General features: G+C 40.7%; 1 protein-coding gene across 2 annotated transcripts; it reads left to right on the forward strand.

Moving 5' to 3' along the window:
• Positions 1 to 2,454: 2,454 nt before the first annotated feature.
• DGCR8 (DGCR8 microprocessor complex subunit) lies at positions 2,455 to 20,381 on the forward strand. Of its 2 annotated transcripts, XM_061465631.1 has the most exons (14): positions 2,455 to 2,611; positions 8,060 to 9,060; positions 9,510 to 9,672; positions 10,552 to 10,694; positions 11,462 to 11,744; positions 13,360 to 13,557; positions 14,136 to 14,237; positions 15,412 to 15,510; positions 16,712 to 16,794; positions 17,454 to 17,554; positions 18,001 to 18,107; positions 18,321 to 18,448; positions 18,866 to 18,979; positions 19,349 to 20,381. In XM_061465631.1, the coding sequence occupies exons 2-14, from the start codon at positions 8,338 to 8,340 to the stop codon at positions 19,430 to 19,432; spliced, it is 2,328 nt and encodes a 775-aa protein (XP_061321615.1). In that variant the 5' UTR covers positions 2,455 to 2,611; positions 8,060 to 8,337; the 3' UTR covers positions 19,433 to 20,381. The 2 variants fall into 2 exon arrangements, with proteins under 2 accessions (XP_061321615.1, XP_061321616.1); XM_061465632.1 differs by lacking the exons at positions 10,552 to 10,694; positions 11,462 to 11,744.
• The last annotated feature ends 85 nt before the right edge of the window (positions 20,382 to 20,466 follow it).

Below are 20,466 nucleotides of genomic sequence, written 5' to 3' on the forward strand. Positions count from 1 at the left end.
GTCAGGATACTATTGTAAATCCTGACTGTGTTCTGCAGCTGGACCTGCACATTTTTAATTCAAAAGGCTGGACAGAAGGCAAGATAAGTGTGCATGTTTGACAAGTCCTTTGTCGGACATCCCCGTGATGAAAATTTCCACTTGAATTTGCAACTTGTCAGACACAGCAGATCCAATTTAATTCTCCAGAGGTCATAAAGGCTTTCTGGGTTAAGAATTTAACCAGGATTTTAATGTTGTTTTGCTGAAACTGTTATTTTGCTATGGGATTGTTATCCTTTTGTTTATGAAATTGAGAAGTTTATCTGCTGGTAATGTGAATGTCTCAATCAGCTCTTGCATTGTTGCTGTAAATCATAGTGTTATTCTCTGCGAGCAGATGCACAGTAGAAGAACCAGCATGCTGGTTACTTTTTCATTTTCAAAGCACTGCAGGCATTTAGATTCTTTCAATTCAATGCAATAATTTGTTTGTGCCTCTTGAGCTCTTGTGCTCTGATGCTGTTTTATGTGCATACAAAAACATTAACCTATTTTCTGAAGTGTGCAAGCCTCTCAGTGCGTTACTTCAGTTACAGTCACGAAAGTTGGATGCAAATGAGTCATGATACTTGCAGTTCCATACACCCTTTGAAAGGGACAATCTTCTCCTGTCACACGTAGCGATTTATGAGGTGACGTGACACAGCTCCTTCAGAGTGAATGCCAACAGCAACTCCAGTTCTGTACTTAATCATGAGACTTTTCCTCAGCTGTGAAGGTCGAAGCGTGATGTAAATGGGTGTTTTGAAAACTGGGTATTTATTGAAATGTGTTCCCGAGTGGTTTGAACATTCATAAAAGCAGTCATACTTTAAAAACCACGCTAAAATAATGGCTTGAGTGTAGAAGCCTGTTATGAAGGAATTAAGAGAAACTGCTTTGGGTTTCAGGGCAGCTTGCAAAGATTTAAACCAGTTTCAATAACCTTATTATGTGTTGATGCAGTACCATGACATTATGGCCATATAAATTACCACCCTGTCATTAGATCTGTTGGTCCAGTCAGACAAAGATGAAAGGCCAAACAGAGGTTTTCCAACTGTTGTTTTATAATATTACTATTCTCTTTCATAACAGTGTTTGGGGACCTCGAGGGCATGCGTGAAGTGTTAGAAGATTCTCATGTCCTGAAATTGCATATGGAGGGAAACAAAAGTATTTAGCATAGTTAAATGCTATTACACTGTTGGTGATTAAACTAATATAATGATAGTATTTGGGTCTGGTGTTCTTTTCAAATCAGTTATGATAGTGAAGGACAGAAGAGGCAACATTGTAATTGAAGTGTAGCTATAAAAGCTAATGTAGTTCTCTATTGGGGGGAGCAAATTATGAGTATCAGAGCAAATTAGAACAACAAATGTTCATTAACCCTTTAGAAGTAAGTGTACATAGGATTTTTTTAGGACTTTCTGTAGTTATTTAGGAATTGTGTGTAAACACCAGTCAGATTTGAGGTTTACTCTGTGCGCTGCTTGGGCCTTAAGCCATGAAAGATGAATCGGCCTACTTAGGTTTATCCTGTTTATCGGTTTTGAAGGGGTTGTGCTGCCTGAAGCTACGCAGCAGTGTTCAGAGGAGAAAGTGGCTTTTGTTTGTTTTTTTTTTTTTAGGTGGCTAGCACAGGGGCTAAAAGCCTTGAGCTGTCCTTCCATCATCTCTGATAAAAGGCAATTACCTTCCTACAGCCCTTGCTTCTGCTCTGGTTTTTAATTTAAAATGAGAGCGGCTGAATTGAAAGGACAAAATGCATTAACGATCAGCTGCCCCATGCATTGGGGAACCTCACACCATCACAACACATGAACGCCCTCGGCTTCTCCTCCTCGCCTTGCCGCCCTCAGGGGGGTTTGATCCCGTCGCCCGCCTTCAGGGCGTTCCACCCCGGTGCAAGGAAGGGCCGAGCTCGGAGCCTGGGCACCGCCTCGGGGAACAGCGGCTCTGCCTCAGGCGAGGGCCGGGCGCGCTGCACCCGGGGCTTAGGAGCCCCGGTGGGGTTACGAGGGAAGCCGCGCCGCGCCGGCAGGATGCGTGCCGTTCGCCTCAGCCCCTGCCCGCCCCGGGCCCCTCAGCACCCGGCTTTAACGGCACCGCTCCTCGGGATCCCCGCCCTCGGCTGAGCCGCCCCGCGGACAGGGTCATGGCGGCGGCGCCTCCACCGCTGCGGGGGCTCCGCGCGCACCAGACAAAGGAGCCCACCCCCCGCCGGGCGCAACCTGCCCCGCGCGGCTGGCCGCGCCCTCCCGCCGCTAAATCCCGCCCTGTCCCCTCTCATTGGTCTTCTACCGTGAGGGCGTATGCCTTCCGCCTTCCTATTGGCAGAGCTGATTAACATGACAGGGAGTCCACCAATGGCTGCCGAGATTTCAAATTCGTGACAGAAGAGACTGGGATCGCAATTGGCTTGGCGAGCGCGGAGTGCGGCCCGTGGGGACTGCACGGCTCCGAGCAGGCGTTTAAAGATGGCGGCCGCGGCGCGGGGCGGGGGAGGCTTTCCGTGAGGCGGCCGAGCTCGCCCGCCGCCACCGCCGACTCGCGGAGCAGCGGCAGGGACACGGGGATGGCTCAGGTGGGTGCTGGCCCCGCGGGGCGGCGCGGGGGGCGGCCACGAGTGAGCCTGTGCGGGCACGAGCCCCTCCGTCCCCACAGGCCGCGGTGCCTGCGGGGGCCGCCCGGCCCGCCGCGCTCCTCAGCCGTGAGGTGGGTGAGCCGTGAGGAGCCTTCCTGAGGAGCCGGAGCGAACACGGCGGCACCCTGCCGCCTTTGCGGGCAGGGGAGAGCTGCCCTACCCTGCGGCTGCTGCCGTGCGGCGCTGCCCCCCGCCCGCGGCCGGAGCGTCCTTCCCTCAGAGCCGGTGTCCTGTTTTGTTCAGGGCGGTTTGTTGGTGGTGGTTTGGATTAGGGTTGGGTTTTTTTTTGGAGGAGAGGTTGGTAGGGGCGGAATTGTCCCGGCTACAGCCGCATCCCCACTCGCTCTCACCCTGCAGTTGTGTTCGGGGTGGCAGAAGGGGAGGGAACGCCATGTCTTCCTCTCCTCCCCGCACCTTGTTGGGGTGATGGGGAGTACCGGCCCTGGGGAGTTTCTGGAGCGCGGTGTGCCTCGCGGTACGTGTGTGTGTGTGTGGTGAAGGGAGGGCGAGAGGGAGGATTTCCGCTGGGCACATCCGTTTGTACGGGGGAGCAGAGCGTGACTTATCTGCTGTGTGAAGTTAGGAAGAAAAAGCAGCCCTTCACCTACGCGTGTGTGCCCTCCCCTTCGCTTCTGTTAGGCCTGGTACGTTGGGACAGCAAAGATAACGTGGTGCGTCTGTAACCCTCAGGATTCTTTTGTGTTCTTTCAGTTACTAATGACACAGAGTTACGCGTTTGTCTAAATTAACTCGTTCAGTCTCTAAAAGGTTTATTCTTCTAATTTTCTGTATCTTTTTTTTTGACTGGAAAAATAGAGTTCTCTCTTTTGCACCCCTTTTCCTTAGGCTTCAGGTTATCTATAAAGTCCATTTGCTCGCTTAGGTGGGCCCTATAACATCCAGGCATCACTCCCTCATAAACTGGGTTTGAGAGTTTGCTGTGTGAACCCATTCAGTGTCTTTATTCCTTTAGGTTGTGCATTCAGGGTGTTGGAATTGGATCTTTAGTTTTCCATTTGTGAGTGACCCTCTTTTGCTGTCTCTGTAGGTAACTAAGCTTAAGGGTTCTGATTTTGAATTCTGGGTAAGGAGTTAGGTCACTGGTTCTTTTGGGCAGTTCCTTTTGACTCTCAGGATTATTCTGCTTTTTGAGAGGATGAGAGGAGAATTGGGTTCATTGTGCCTGTTTCTTTTCACAAGTAAGAAGCTATTTGTGATGTGAAAAGAAGAATGTGTTTTTCTCCTTCCTAGGCTCTGATTTGCAGACTTCTTTAAAACGTTTCTTGTTTTACACAACTAATTGAAACCCCCTACACCCTGCCAGAAAGCTGGCCAAGCTATAAACGCAGCAACTGCTTTTCCATTTCTGAGGGTGCCTCTCCAAAATGAGTTATTCTGTCTGTTCTGAAATGGAATGAGGTCTTAGGAACTAGAGATGTTTTCATTCTTGTCTGAGTTTGCCACTGATAATATTATGGTTGGGCCCAAACTGCATTTTCTGAAACTGTCTTGATGACTTACACAAAGTGGCTTTCCTTCAGAATCTTTCTATTCTGGAACTTATAATAGGGAGAGAAAGGAGTTCTGGTACGTAGTAGCTAACTTACAGAACGGTTTTTATCTGAAGCTTCTTGTTTGGTTTAAAGAAAATAAATTCAGCCCTCCTTTTTTCAGCAGTTGATAATAGGATTAATTTGGTTTGGGGACTATGCATCAGGAAGATAAAATAGGTATAGGTATGATAAGAAGAAGGTAGATAATTGTGGAGTGGATCTTCAAGTGTGATCAGTGCCTCTGCAGAAGTGCTCTTTGGAGCCAGAGGATGAGGAGGTGACCTTTGTATTTGGATAGTGAATAAAGAGAGTTTGCTCTGAGCCACTGTTTCTTTGGGGATCCACTGACTGCAATAAGCAGTTTCTGACAAGGAATCCAGTTTCTTTTTAAAAGTGATTTTTGGGGAGAGGGGATCTGAGGTCTGCCGTTCAGTGTTCCTGACTGCAGCTACAGGTATGCACGAAGAAAATATGTTCTTTCTTGAACTCCCTTGTAAGACTGCCAGTATGCTGTAACAGCGAAGGGAGTTCCTCTTTGAGGTGGGCCAGCGCTGGTTACAAATTCTGAGAGTCTAGTCTTTTCCTGTCTCGGAAAGAGGTACCCTTATCTCTGTACTTCCCCCCTCCATGTTCTGATTGTGGGAGTAAGCAGTGGTACTTACTAACAAAGAGTGGTTTTTTTGTTTCTGCCCTAAAAATATAATCTCGAAGATAACCAAGCCAAGACACTGCTTCTGTGTAGTTTGACCTGTGTGGTTTGCTGTGTAACATCTAGATGTTTACCATTTATCTGTTTCTCGGCGTTTACTTTGTGACATGGGACTTTTCCAAATAATCTGCTAAAATAAGAGCAGGCAACTAAAAATGTGAAATTTCCATGTCCTGGTGATCAGCAGAGCATGAGCTGTGCGTTCATGTTGTCAGTGTCTTGTATTGGCTCTTGCAGCTGTCAGGGATGCTCCACATGTCTTTAAGGAGTCCTTATGGAAACTCTCAATGGAACTTGGAGCCTTGGAGAATAAAGTCTGTTCTTTCAGTGCAAGCTAATTGAGGCTGACAGCAGGCAGACTGACTTACATTGTATGCTAATATTACGTGACCTAGTATGCAAAGCCTGGTTTGACATGTGGTGGTTGTGTTCCCTTGATGTAATTCCACTTTGGCTCTTTGGCTCATCTAACTCGTCCTTTTAGGATTTATCCCGTCTGACTTTTAAAATACCTGATATCTAAGGGTAAATCCTTATTGTCTTCGTTGGTTTGGTCATTTGTGTTTTTTCCAGCCCTGATGTAAAAGGTGTATTGTAACATCAGTTGGCAAAAAAGTACATGGGAATTGGACCTGTGTTACTCTGCTTCTCCCTGCCTTTTTGTAGTTCACAGGGAGGTATTGTAGCCCACGGTAACTGTAGAGCTGCTGGCCTCTGTTATCGTACCCTGGGGATGTGGCAGGTTTGTGGTGAGAAATGCAAAAGCTAGCTGGAACTCGTCGTGGTCTGGTACTTTTTCTGGCTACAGTGTGTGTACTGAGTAGTAGACAATCCCTGGCAGTGATTTGGAATGCTATTCATTATTTTCAAGGCCAACAAGCAAAGGAAGACAACAAGAATTTAATTGTTAATAGTGCTTGAATAGAATAATGAGATGTCTCTTCCACAAAGAGCGGAGGTGTCTTATCAGCGGAGTACCAGAGCTAGGCAGGTAACGATTAATTTCTTGTGTTTTGACATGGATGGTATTAAAACACTCTTTAGCGTAGGAGCGGGATGTGTATCAGGATTGTGGAAACTGCATTCACAGTCATGTCTTAAGACTTGTCAAAACCAGGTTTTCTAGTAGGACCAGGCAGCCCCTTGGTCATATGGGAAGGTGGTGCCCTTTCAAATTCTAGAATACCAGTTTCAGTATGTAATTTCTATGTGAATTACTTGTGTTTGCTCTTTTGGGGAGTCTTTAGAAGACTCTGAGGTGGAAAACTTAGATTACTTCATTTACTTTCCAGGAGTTACTGAACTTGTACTGTGACTTTTGATTATTTTGTTCAGAACTAACAATGAATACACTCATGATTTATTGTGAAGAACTCAATAATTTATCTTTTTAATCTGAAGATGAGGAAGGGGAAGGTTATTATACAAATGAGTTTCTAGAAGTGTTCTGTATAACATAAGGTGTTTCAGAACTTGTTGAAAGCGGGAATTGATTACTGCTTGGGTGAGTGTATGAACATCTTGCAGGATGGAATGGTTTTAAATGCATAGAACTGCTTGTCTTACTGGTGAATGCGCTCTTTTTAATTCAAGAAAGTAGTATGTTCGTAGCAAAGAAGATGGGATTATTTTAGAGCTTTTATCAAAATGGAGGCTTTTCCTTTGTAATGCCCCAGTATTGCACAGTTTTGAGTTTATTAAAAACAAACCCTCCACAAAATAAGAACTGTTCTGCTGCACCAGCAAAACTTACTTTCTTTCCAAATCACTAAAATGAGGGTTTGCTCTGTTGTGTATTTTGCTTCCCTCCAGCTTCCAGGTAGGTAGCTTCTGTGTGCTGCTATGTATGGGTTTTTAACCATTCTAACTCTTGATTCCCAGCTCCCTGCCTTGCCCCAGTTGGTGTTTGGTTGTTGCTGTTGGTTTGTTCTGTCTGGGCTGGCATAGAGATCCATTAGAGAATTATATTTGGCTTCTGTAAGTCCCTCATGACAAGCCAGACGTTCAGCCCTGTTGCCATCAAACGTCACACAGCAACGCTAAGGGCTTGCAGCTTGTCTTTCTGGAGTCCTTGGGTAGACCTTCTCTACTACCTGGAAATCCTTTGAGTCCAAGGCAGCCAGCAGATTCAGCCAGCTGGCTGCCTTGGGCAGAGGAACACTGCTTTATTTGTAGCTGGTAGGAATATTTAAGCCCAGTTTGGGGTGGGCATGGTGGGACTTGGAGAAACCAAAATAACAGGTAAGAAATTCTGCTTCCTTTCCCCACGTGTTTGTAGTGCTGCTCAGATGGCAAAAGTATAATTGAAGAAGCCATTATAGAAATGGCAGAAAGAACCCGTTTAGTGTAAACAACCCCAAACAAACCCAAAATATACACCCCTGCCCCCTGTGAAATTTCTTACAGCAAATATACTTTTTTACTGGTTAAGTTACCTAAAACAGTGGTTTCTAAGTGCCTTCCAGAATGAATTGAGCTTTAACACTATGTGTCTGGGCCCAAATATTATATAGTCCCACAGTAGTATGGAATGAAGTTCAGATGTCTACTACCTGGTTATCTAGGGAGTAATTTTCTGTGAGTTTTTAGTAAATTGTGAAATTTCCTGTTAAAACTTCCAATGAGATTTCAAAAGTATCAAATAACTTAAAGTCCCAGAATGCCACGTGTCTTATGAGACCATACTTGTTACAGTCTTGTTGGTTTTGCAGATTGTCTTAAACTGTAAATTACCCTTTCTGCTGCATGGGTAAGTATGGCTCCATACCAGGTTATGCCAAATAGTAGGAGAATCCCCCCAAAACACAGTTTTTAATCTGCTGTCTACAAAAGCCATGCTTAATGCCCTGCCTGTAACCAAGCAGAGATAGTCAACAAATTATACAGATAACTATGTTAGCAAATTTGTGTGGTGGTGCACAGATCAAGCAGTGCAAACAGTCTCATTTCAGCCTCATTCAGAAAGCAGATACCCTGTTTTTTTCACTGTAAAGAAGTCACTTTTAGTTCTGCTTGTGATTTCCACCCAAGGCAGGGACAGTTTTGCTTTTTGGTGGGGCAGTGTTTCCATTTCTTTATTTTTTTTTCTGTGACGAAGACTTCTTTTTTCTTTTTTTCTTCTTGTAGGTTGAAAGAGGAAAGGGAGAGCTGCTTGTCCAATGAAGATGCAGTCTTAGTCTTCAGCTATTTAAGCTGAATGCATTGTGATTTCCAATAATTGAGACAGTGATTCTGAAAGCTGTCTACATTAATGAAAAGAACAATGTAGTCAGCTTAACTGAATCATCAGTGTTGCATATTGACTAGAGCATGATAAACCAATCTTGATGGACTTATGCATGTTAGGAATATAGATATAAACATTTATTAAAGCGTTGTGTTTTTTAAAAACAGTAGTTTTAAAAATGGAGAAATATGAAAATGTACCTCCCCTCCCTAAAGAACCTGCAAGAGAAATGAATGTGGAGAATCACACTTGTCCCCCACCTCTGCCGCCTAACGAACAGCCTCCACCACCTCCCCTGCAAACGTCCAGTGACGCAGAGGTAATGGACGTTGGCTCTGGTGGTGATGGACAGTCAGATACCCCTGCTGGGGACACGCACAGTATCTGCAGAACACAACTTCTCACAAAGGGATCTGCCTGCTACAAAAGTCGTCTTATAGTAGACCCTAACAATAGTGACCAAAGCCCAAGAACTGCTCGTCATGCACCGTCAGTTCGAAAGTTCACCCCAGATCTTAAGTTACTTAAAGATGTCAAAATTAGCGTTAGCTTTACAGAAAGCTGCAAAAGCAAAGATAGGAAGGTTCTGTACACTGGAATTGAGCAGGATTATAAGGCAGATACAGATTTTGGTATTAATAATCTCAATGGGGATTTGCATGTTTGTCCTTTCGGTGGTAGTAATGGTAAAGCTATAGGGACAGGGGGTGAAAATGATGACAAGAAAGATGATGAAAATGATATTGATCAGGAAAAGAGAGTAGAATATGCAGTTCTGGATGAGCTAGAAGATTTTACCGACAATTTGATGGAAATAGATGAAGAAGGAGGAGGGTTCACATCTAAAGCAATCGTTCAAAGGGATAAAGTGGATGAAGAAACCTTGAATTACTCGTATGAGGTAAGTAAAGACAAAGGGTTTTGGTGGGTAAGAGGCTTCCAAGTGGCTTGGGAAAAAATATGCAAAGATGTCCACTTAAACAGTCTTTTCTGTGAAACGTGCAGTGCTTGGGTCAAAAATGTGGAATTTTCAGGGATGGAACTTTGGCTAAAAACCTTTGTAAATTGTCTTGATCAACTTCCGTGTTGTGTGGCAGCTTCTATAGTCTTGCTTAAAAATAGCTTTCAAAACACTTCTTAGACAATTGCAGCTCTTTATGTCATGAAAAATACCAGTTCTCACTTACAAAATCTTATTTTCTTATTTTTCAGTCTTTTTTACTGGAATCATTGGAAAATTCTAGTTTCTCTCTCTCTATGGAAGTACATAGTGAAAATATATTCTCTCTTTGCAAGGGGAAAGGGAGGCTGTAGACCCATAAGGATAGTGTCTGATGAAGTCTCTTGCAGGATGACTTTGATAATGATGTGGATGCTCTGCTGGAAGAAGGTCTTCGAGCACCCAAAACAAGGAGACTAGAAAATGAGAAATATGCTGGTGAAAGTGATCACCAGTCTGATGGAGAAACGAGTGTGCAGCCAATGATGACCAAAATTAAAACTGTACTTAAAAGTAAGTTAATGTTCATTAAAATATATTATTCTTTCTTGCGTGGCTTATCTGTAGAACAAAAGTATCTTAGCAAGCAAAGTGTAGGATAGCAGTTCTTGTGAAATTGTTAATTGTTACAGAACTTCATAGTTTGAAGGCTTCTTACTATAGGATAAGATTCTTCACATTCCTGAGCAGTGAAGTTGGTTCTGGAGAGGGTTTTGGTCTCCATGTGCTGTATGTAATGAGAATGTATTTTAGTGTCTGGATTTGTGAGAAACTATGAAGAATGTTACCTCTGGTGGGGAGGTGAACAAGGATGATCTGGGATGGTTTTGACTTCAGTGCTGTGAAAACAGCTGAAGATTATTTGTGGTACTTGGGAACTCGATCCTTGTTCGTATTGTGCTTAAGCTGAAAAATATCATAGGAAAGCCCAAGCTTACAGCCTAACTTGTTGCTGGCTGTTTGGGTCTGGTGGTGTCTCAATGCAAATTCATCCTTGAGTGTCAAGTACAGAAAATCTTAATGGAAAATTCAGTTGTTTCAAAAGCAAGTATGACTTTTCCATTAAATACAGTGACGTTTGTGATGATATAAATACATAAAGAAGACTAAAGAGAAGAGAAAATTCACTGGTGAAATGAACAAATCAGTCTGTATAGAAATCAGTGCTACCATTGCTTTTTTGTTGTAAACATAATGGAATCTGTGATTTCACAGGATTTAATGTGGTTTAGAAGCATGTGCCTTTTTATTAAAGCAAACTAAAGCCTGTTTTAGTCTTGTTTCAGTGTCATTTTATCCTTTGAGACAGCAAAAGCAATAAAATAAAAACTGCTTCTTTTTCTGTTTGTCTGAGCAGTCTGTCCCAGTTTAAAGCTGTTCTTTGCTTTAAAGGTCGTGGCCGCCCTCCTACAGAACCTTTGCCAGATGGATGGATCATGACATTCCATAACTCAGGCATTCCTGTATATCTGCACAGGGAATCTAGAGTTGTTACCTGGTCTAGACCTTATTTCTTGGGAACAGGAAGCATAAGGGTGAGAGCTGTCAATTACTTACTTACTGAGATCTAAGGATGAGGCGTGTTCCTGCAAACAGATGACTGTTTTTCTACTTTAGCAGGCTTCTTTCCAGTGTTAGAATTGAAGTATTTCAAAAAATAAACTCCTCTGTTTCTGATAATTTCATATGATTTTTTTTAGTGTTTTTCAGTTTTTGCAGTGAGTTTGGGCAGTTAAAATGAATAAAATAATTTTGTTTGGTGCCTTTGTCGTTCTAGTGTATGGCTGCAAAATGTGGGCTTTATTCCACCACAAAATAGATCATTTATTTGTAGCTATAAACTAGCCTGAGTTGTGGCTTATGGCCCACATTCTGGAAGTAAGCATGTGACATTGAACCCAAGGAATTTCCACAAATGGGATTTAGCTCCATGGATTTTGTGAAAGCATGTAGTATTTAGAGTGAGGTGTCCCTGCCCATGGCAGGGGGGTTGGAACTAGATGATCTTAAGGTCCTTTCCAACCCGAATTATTCTATGATTCTGTGAATTGCAAGTGATTGAACAGAATATAGTTTGGATCTGAAACAACAAATATACTGTGAAGGTTAGTATCAGAGTTATACAGTGCCAAGATAGCATAGGAATGGATGCACTCAGACCTTGAGTAGAATAAGGTTGCTGACCAAAGAGAAGCTTGGGCATAGAGTAAATTAACTTCCATCTTGATAATATCTTTTGGTTTTGAGTGTTGCTTTTGGTGACCTTGAGGTACTGAAACCCCCTGTTATTTTATATTTGCAGAAACATGATCCTCCTCTTACTAGCATTCCCTGCTTTCATTACAAAAAAATGAAGGAAAATGAGGAAAGGGAACAAAACAATGACATAACCCCAAATGGGGAAGTATCACCTGTAAAGCACCTAGATAAATCTTCAGAACTGGACTGCCAAACAGAAGAACCAGATTCCACTGCTGCTGACTCTGGGCCTTTAGATGAGAAAGACCCTACAGGGGGAGATGCAGCACAAGGAGCCTTAGGACAAGTTAAGGCCAAAGTTGAAGTATGTAAAGATGAATCTGTAGGTATGTATGGAAAGTAGAGTCTTTTCTCGGCTGGAGCTGAGTTAATGGCATTTAGGATGCATATGCTTTTTTCCAGACTTGATAACTGAATAATACCTTGCCTGAGATCAAGTGGTCAGTTGTCTTTCTGCATGTTTTTTTGTATGCAGAGATCTCGAAAAATAGATGCAGTATTAGAAACAAAGTTTGATTTTAACAGCAATAAAAACAGGGGAGGCTTTTGCTGACAGTCCACATGCAAAAAGTTTGCACACAAAAATGTGAATATTTAAGAAGTTTAGTCCTGTAGACTTTATCTCAGTTTAAGAACTAGTTAAATCAATGTGTACATATGAATTGATGTTGTCAGGAGTGTTTGACTTCTTTATTTAGGCTGATCTATGCAGTCTCTATACTGGCTGAATTGTATCTGTTCTCAGTATGATCTCTTAAGGTAAATAGTACAGTTGTGCAAATAAGCAAATTTGGTTTAAATCTGGCAGAGTAAGTTATGTAAATATAACTGCACTCATGCAAAGGGGTGTCTTGCTTCATTATTGCATTTATGCAAGTCTGATAGCTTTTACACAAAAAGCTGCCTAAAGAAGTCATGCTGAAATCCCAGCCAAACTTACAGAGGAACCTGGAGAGAAAGCTCATGTGCCACTTACCACAAGCTACTACATATCTGAGAGTGCCATCCAAGTAACGTACTGCTGCTCAGAGTATTGATGATTGTAGTCTGCCACTTACCTTTGTAGTGTTCAGACATAACACTTGTGACTTGGTATGTCTGTCCTCGTTCAGTCTGAAACATGCCAAAACGTTAAAAAAGAAAAAAATCAGTGTTTAGCAGCAAAACTCAATTATTTTCTACATGAAGTTCATCTGTCTGTCTCTCTCTCTAAATAGGATCAGTTCTGTGTTACTGAGAACAAAATACTGAGTGCTCAAGTATAAGTGTGACTTGCATGTGGAGTGCCTTGTGGAAGGAAACAATACCAGCAGCTTGCTTTTGTTTGCTTACATCTTGGGATGCTGCTCTTTACTTTTGTTGATTACATCTGCAAAGATATCCTATAAAGGAGAAGCAGCTGTACTTCAGGGGGGACGACGACAGTGTCTTAGTACTCTGTATGTGAAGATGAATGTGTTAAATCCTGTTTAGAGGCCAGAGGTTACTCATGGAATGTCATTATGTAGTGTTACAGCTGTAGGCAGCTGTAGTCAGGTCAGGCTTCAGGAAACTGAGTCTAATAGCGTTACTACTGTTACTGCTCACTGTACACCTTGCTTCAGGTACTGAAGTGAATAGGTGATGAAATAAAGCAATTACTGGTGTTTCATTCAGATTGTGCTGAGTATTACACTAGTTACGGCTTAGTAAAATCTTCAAGTGACAGAATAAAATGCTCCCCCTCCCCATTTTCTAGTTTGCACAAATGTTTTGCACTTGAGCCAGTAACAGGAGAACTTGTAATTAGTTCTGTTAGTATAAGATAGCCTCTTAACCTTGAGTACGTTACTTTTGCTCCTAGTCTAAAAAAGTAATGATAACATGTTTAAAACAGTGGAAGTAGTGAACTTAATGCTTGCTAAGTGGTAAAGTAGAGAGTAACTTGCTTGTGTCTCTTAGATCTGGAAGATTTTAGACGCTATCTTGAAAAGCGTTTTGACTTTGAACAAGTTACTGTAAAAAAGTTCAGAACCTGGGCTGAGAGACGGCAATTCAACCGCGAGATGAAGCGGAAACAGGCAGAATCCGAGCGGCCCATTCTGCCTGCCAACCAGAAACTCATTACCTTGTCTGTGCAAGATGCACCTACAAAGAAAGGTTAGTTTGTTTACCTGTACTTCAAATAATCTATAGCAAAGACTAATTGCAGTTCTAAGCTTGACTGAAAAGAAAAATCCTGTAATTAGTCCACTTTCTTATTCTAGAATTCTGTGTGCTTAAATGACTGCATAGTGAAAGGAAGAATACTGTCAAAACATACTTACTAATAAAAAGAATAATTTCTAAATGAAAGGATTTGTATTTAAGGTTGCTGTCCTGGTAACTGGTTACTACCTTCAGCTACTTGTAACTGTTGGCTGTTACTGAAAATCCTCCTGTCTAGTCACTCAGTGCTGCTGTCTTCTTGGTTCTGTACCTGCTTTAACTGGTCCCACATTACAGAGTGGTTAAAATGCCAGACCGGTCCAGATTCCATCCTGCAATTAAAAACAGAAATTTAAAGCAGTCTGATGGATACAGTTAAAGAACTGCATGTGCAATTGCATCCTGTGGCATGAGGAGTGGCACTTATCCCTGGAGCTTTGATTTATTTACTTAATTACTTGTAATAGAAATTATCTTTTAAAGACTGGAACTACTGAGCTCTTTTTCCTTCCCTGTTTTCTTTTTTGTAGAATTTGTCATTAATCCCAATGGGAAATCTGAAGTTTGCATACTGCATGAATATATGCAACGAGTCCTAAAGGTTCGCCCTGTTTACAATTTCTTTGAATGTGGTAAGTCTTTCAAGTTTTGTAATGGACCATGTGCTGTTTGGAAGGGCTTAACTCATGCCTGGGTATCTTGCACAAACAAACCAACGAACAAGCAAACCTAACAGTCTAGGGAATGTCTTGAAAGTCTGTCGTGAGTCAGACTCCAGCTGAGAAGCATCTTCTGTATCTTCTATGTGACTTAAGGATAAGAGCAGTCTTACATTTAAAATAACAACATGGGGTTTTGCTTGGGAAATTTATGCCTTAGTGAAAACGATCCATGTGAGATGCTGGGGGGAATGTGTGTTTGTAGGTTTTAAGCAACTTTAATTTTGCTCTGTGCTGGTGGTGTGAGAGGTTTGGTAGTTCCTGACTCAGGCTCTGCTGAGACCATGTAAGTGATATCAGTGCTGAGGAAGACAAAAACTGAAGGAGAATTTAAGTTTAGATAAGTACTGTGGGGGAATGCACTTGATGCTTAATAAAGAATGTAAATACATGTGGCATATATAACTGGAATGAGATTAATATTGGATTTTCTTTCTGTAAATTCCAGGCAGATTGCCTTACCTAGCTGCATCTGAGATTGCTTTGCAAAGTGGTATAGAACATGCTCCTTGTATTTTGTCTTTTGATGAGTTTTGGGGGTGATACAGCAAAGCTAAAAATTACACCTTTTTCAGCAATAGGCTTGAAAGGATAAAGTCCTGTAGTGATGATCCAAGGAACTACAAGTTGGGCATCTTAGTTCAGTGTGGAATCTATTCCAGATAATTATTTGTATTATTCAGTAATTATTCAGAATTATGTTATTCCCATTGCTGTGCATTACGTAATGTAACTGAATTTTCAATACCAGAATGTGTAGCTGTTTTATTTACACTGTGATGCAAAACACTTTGGAATTAACATTTGACCTCTGGCAGATTACAGATGATCTCGTAAAATGTTAAAGTGCTTCACTTGGAAGAATGAATTCATGGTAGCAAGTCTCTGTTAATGGAAAACTCTGTTTTTCATATACTGGAGTAAGCAATTCTTTTGTCTTTCTGAAGAGTAAAATTTTCCATTGCTCTTGAAGCTGAAATGAAGAGGGAAAACTAATCTTGATAGAGATGATATTTCACATTCATGAGGAGTGTTTTACATTGGGAGTTCTGAAAAGCTTTATTTTTCTTTCCTCCTCCATTTCCAGAGAACCCAAGTGAACCTTTTGGAGCCTCAGTGATTATTGATGGAGTTACTTATGGGGCAGGAACTGCCAGCAGCAAAAAACTTGCCAAGAATAAAGCTGGTAACGTTTTTCCTGTCTTACTATCAACTGCTGAATTGTTTACCTGTTTTCATTTCTGCTTTGCAGATGACACATTTGCAATAGTGAGTAGGAGTCATAGTCACAGAAGGTCTCTTCTGGTAGAAGGGATAAATAACTGTAGCAGGAACTTTTCTGACAGCCCTGGGTTCAACAGTTTACTAGGATAAAAAATGATGAAGAAAGTTGAGATGTTACTTGTAAACTGTTGATGTGTGCTAAGTAGCTGTAAGAGCATCTGTCTCTTAATGATGAAACCAGTAAGAACATGTTGGGAGTTCTATATGTGTACTGTCACCTGCAATATGAACACCCAGTGTATGGATTTAAGCAAAATGTAAATCTTTGTCCTTTAAAAACAAACAAAAAAAATACATGAAGCTTTTGGATGTTGTGGTTCTCTTTCTGATAATAAAACAACTGCATTGAATTATGTAATTATTGATTTCCAAGTGCTTCCTTTCATTAATTGGTTGTAATTGTGTAAATCTGTAATAAATATGTAAGTAATAAGGATCTAGGCGAGAATGTGTCTTGACACTTTAGAAGTTCTTACTGATCTCCAGATTTAAATGTGTCTTTTAGGACCAAGAGAAAATAACTTATCAGAATGTAAAGATGTATAATACATCTGTGGTACTTTCTGCACTTATGAAATGTCAGTGTAGCTGAATCACCCAAAGCCAGGCCAGAATTGTTTGTGCACGAGAAAAAGGTATTTTGCTGTGAAAATTTAGGCAAATTCTGGGTGTGTTTTTTGTACAATGCCAGGATTCTGAGTGCCCTGGTGATACAGTGCTAGGATTTGCCTGTAACAGGTAATAGATGATAACAACTCTCTAATTTTAGGTCCTAGGGCTCTACATCACTTTTGAAATGAGATTTGATTATAATTTTTTTCCTTTCATAGGCACTTGCAGAAAAGTTTCTTGGTTTAATTAGTTGTGAGACTTTTATTATCAACTTGAAAGAGCAGGTTTATTTTTTTTTCCCTTATAAAGTGCAGGTGAATATACTCCTTACAAAAAGATGCCAGTCTTATCTGTTAAAGTTGTTTTCTAACACCAGTGGATATTTTTAGGAGAGATGTGAGGATTGCTTGCAGAGTGCTTCATTCTGCTGTTGCTCTTTCCAATCATGGTTTAAAATAAATGTAATCAAGATGTTCAATCACCTTCTGCAGCTCGAGCTACACTGGAAATCCTTATTCCTGACTTTGTTAAACAGACCTCTGAGGAGAAGCCCAAAGACAGTGAAGAACTTGAGGTACTGAACTCTGGCTTGCTGGCTGTCATTGCCGGAGTTGGTTTTTAAAACATTACACCTTCAATGTTAGAAATAATAGTGAAAATTCATAACATTGTTTTCACAGTCAGATGGAAATGTGAAATTCTTCATTTATAGCAAAATCTATGGCAATGACAGTGCTTTTTTTTAAAGCTGTATTGTATATCCTGGACTACTGAAATGGTCATTAAGAAAACAGACAATTTTTCCCACGGCTTTAAAAGAACACCCATTGGAACCTTCTGTATTTTATGTTTTCTTTTATTATAAACCACAGCATTTTGGTAAGTAGAATTTCATAACTAGCTAAAATAAATAAAACGTCCTCAGTGTATGTCCTGGTTTAAACCAGGACAGGAAGGAAAAATGATGAAGGCTTTCTAAGACTGTCAGTTTTATGTCCATCTTGTAGAATGTAAAATTGGAATTATTTAAATTTCTGCCTGCAAATATATTTTAAATGTGTCAGGTTTAATGTTGTTGGTAAATAGCTTCATTATGGATTTAGAAATACTTCTTCAAGTATTAAGTAGAGAGTAACAGGATTTGTTCAGTGTTGAAAAGGAGAAGTAATGGTTAAGAGCAGTACTAAGGTCATTTGTGCAAAAGAGCAATAACCCTTTTCAATTCCTTTGTAGTATTTTAACCATATCAGTATTGAGGACTCACGGGTATATGAACTCACCAGTAAAGCTGGACTGTTGTCTCCATATCAGATTCTCCATGAGTGCCTTAAAAGGTAAGGCTGCGAAGTAAAGAGCAAATGCTGCTGTGTACAGGTGTTTGGGTCAGGGCACATATTGTTTGCTGGGTTGTGGGTGGGATGTCTGTGGGCTGGCCAAGCTCTCTGCCCTCACACTGGCTGTAAGGGATTATGGTGTGGGCAGAGCTTGTTAATGTTGTATCTTCCTTTAATTTGCATTTGCTGTTTATGCCTCTCGTCTTCTGAGATTAGGATTTAGTTGTGGGGCACAGAAGTATATGTGGGGTTGGGTTTGTTTATACAGACTTGCCTTTCCATTCAAGTTAAGTTACCGATCTAAACCTGAACTCTATTAATTAACATCTACAGATTTATTATTAATGTAACTAATTCTGTTGCAATGACTGTCAAAGACAACTGCAACCACTTCAGTTGGGTTTAGTTTTACATAGTATATGATACTGATTTTGTTTGTGCTTAAGAAACCACGGAATGGGTGACACAACCATAAAGTTTGAAGTGATTCCTGGTAAAAATCAGAAGAGTGAATACGTCATGACTTGTGGCAAGCACACAGTGCGAGGCTGGTGTAAGTACGCTACTTAGTGTGACCTCTGATAATGTCTTCCTTTTTTCCTGCTCTCATCTGTTGTGCATTTTGTAGGTACTTTTTCAGCTGTCTGGCTTGTTACATGCTTATTTTACTCTTCTCTGGTATCTCAGTTTGGAGTAACACAGGTAAATATTGGTGTGCACCTGATTATGTGCTGGTGTTGACATATGTTCATTATTATTTTTACAGGCAAGAACAAGAGAGTGGGAAAACAACTAGCTTCTCAGAAAATCCTACAGCTACTGCATCCACATGTGAAGAATTGGGGCTCTCTTTTGCGTATGTATGGGAGAGAGAACAGCAAGATGGTTAAACAGGTGAACATAATTTTGTTTGGTTGTAACCTGTCTTGAGTTTGTGGGTTTGCTTTTGGACTTTTCAGTTTTAAATTTAGTTACCATAAAGCTTAAATAGTGCCTGTTTTGGCATAATAGTGTTGCTCCCTGTCAAGGTAAAGGCACTGTATGCATCTGAGCAGGTCTCAGTCCTTCTGAATTGATTCCCATGCCTTGCTACTGCCAGAAAATAAGTGTTTTCATCAACAACAGTAACTGTGTTAATCCTGAATCTTCCATGTCAGAATTCTATAACCTACTTTATATTTAACTAACTCATGGAAATACCTGTTATTACTTCAGGAAGCACAGCTATCACAGATTAAATTTCTGCTCCACCTATTTTATTTTTTTCATCACAAAAGCTCACCTGTTCCTACTTTGGGTTCTGTTGAATAGGAAACCTCTGATAAAAGTGTGATAGAGCTTCAGCAGTATGCCAAAAAGAACAAGCCAAATCTGCACATCCTGAACAAGTTGCAGGAAGAAATGAAAAAACTGGCCCAAGAAAGAGTGAGTATTTGCTTTTCTGTGTGCTCTTGAAGAACTACTTACATTTAATTTTCTATTTATTGAAGAAGGCAACGGGTCAGACTTGCCGATAACCAGAATTTGTGCTTGGTTTAGCCTGTATGTACATAGAGCTGTTCAGAACTTCGGGGGGAGGGCAGGAGGGCTACTTTTAGAGATTTTTCATCCTGTCTTTTAAACTGTCTTATAACTTCATTTTACCTACTTCATTGTATTTATGTTTAACATTAGAACAAGTTAACATTTTGCAACCACTGGGACAAGTTTGGCTAAAATTACTCACGCTTTTAGAACAGTTTATGATTGTATTCTCTTTATGACTATGGTGGGGTTTGTTTCACCTTCTTTTAGGAGGAAACCCGAAAGAAACCCAAGATGACAATAGTGGAGTCTGCTCAGCCTGCTAGCGAACCTCTCTGTACTGTTGATGTCTAATGAGAAAACTTACAAGTGGGGAGCAATAACAAATGGAGGAACTAGATTTTCAACAATTATTTAAAAATTGTTTGCTGCAGAATGCAAGATAACTTTTAAAATCCAAGCTGCTTCAGTTATGCATTGTTCTTTTTGCATCATCAGGGCAATATTACTTCTTCCTGTTTTATTTTCTTTTTTTTTTCCTTGTTTTAATACCTCTGATACACGTACGTTTAAAGGATTGATCATAAAGATCTCTACTTGGGCAAATGCACAGAGGACAGGCATGTTCACACAGGATGAAATCAATCAAGCACTTTTTCCTGCAAAGCCATCCATGCTGTTTGAAGTGGATGTGTTTTTTAAGGATGAAATTCAGAATATCTATGTACAGGTTGAAGCTGATATTATATATATATACACACATTCATATATATGTATATATAAAAGAAATATATGTACACCTTCTTGTATGAACATGCCTAAAAGTATTTTTGTGAAAAGTTTTGTTGCATTTCAGCACATAATAATATGCACTGATAAGACACTTTGGTGACAAATACATGACAGTGATGAGCAATGTTCCTAATGCCATAGGATTAGGCCAGTAACGCTGTTTCTTTCTGGTTTGTTTTTTGTCTCCTGCCAGGCTTAGTTATCTGAGATCACAGTATGCAGACTTTTTATTACTTGAACAGAACAAGTATACCTGGTAGTGTTAAAAGCAACAGGCTGGATATCCAAAATTACTGGGGTTTAGCTGTGTTAGTTTACAGATCAGTTGAAAGGGGGGAAAATATGGCCCTATTTATTTGATGAAGATAAGAACTGTAATTTAGAAGGCTGTTTTCAAAGCTTGGAGCCAAAACGCAGCTGATGGTGGTTGACAGTCTGAAAACATTTTGCCAATGATGTGTTTAAAGACCTTCCGCTTCCTTCTCCCAGCAATAAAAGAACTTCTCAATTGTTTGGTGTCAGAATCCATCAGACTTGATCAACTGAGTCTTAATTAGCACCATGAAAGCAAAGCATTAAAAAACCACAACCCTAAG

The sequence above is a fragment of the Pezoporus flaviventris genome, unplaced genomic scaffold (genome assembly GCF_033815535.1).
Source record: "Pezoporus flaviventris isolate CSIRO_AGI_PZ_B2104156 unplaced genomic scaffold, CSIRO_AGI_Pfla_v1 ptg000041l, whole genome shotgun sequence".
Taxonomy (NCBI): Eukaryota; Metazoa; Chordata; class Aves; order Psittaciformes; family Psittacidae; genus Pezoporus; species Pezoporus flaviventris.

What these genes read in the sequence shown, in the direction of transcription:
- DGCR8 (XM_061465631.1), top strand. Translation starts at nt 8,338, where the DNA reads ATGGAGAAATATGAAAATGTACCTCCCCTCCCTAAAGAACCTGCAAGA. An exon ending in CCTTGAATTACTCGTATGAG is followed by an intron (nt 9,061 to 9,509) that starts GTAAGTAAAGAC and finishes AGTCTCTTGCAG; the next exon opens with GATGACTTTGATAATGATGT. An exon ending in AAAAACTGGCCCAAGAAAGA is followed by an intron (nt 18,980 to 19,348) that starts GTGAGTATTTGC and finishes ACCTTCTTTTAG; the next exon opens with GAGGAAACCCGAAAGAAACC.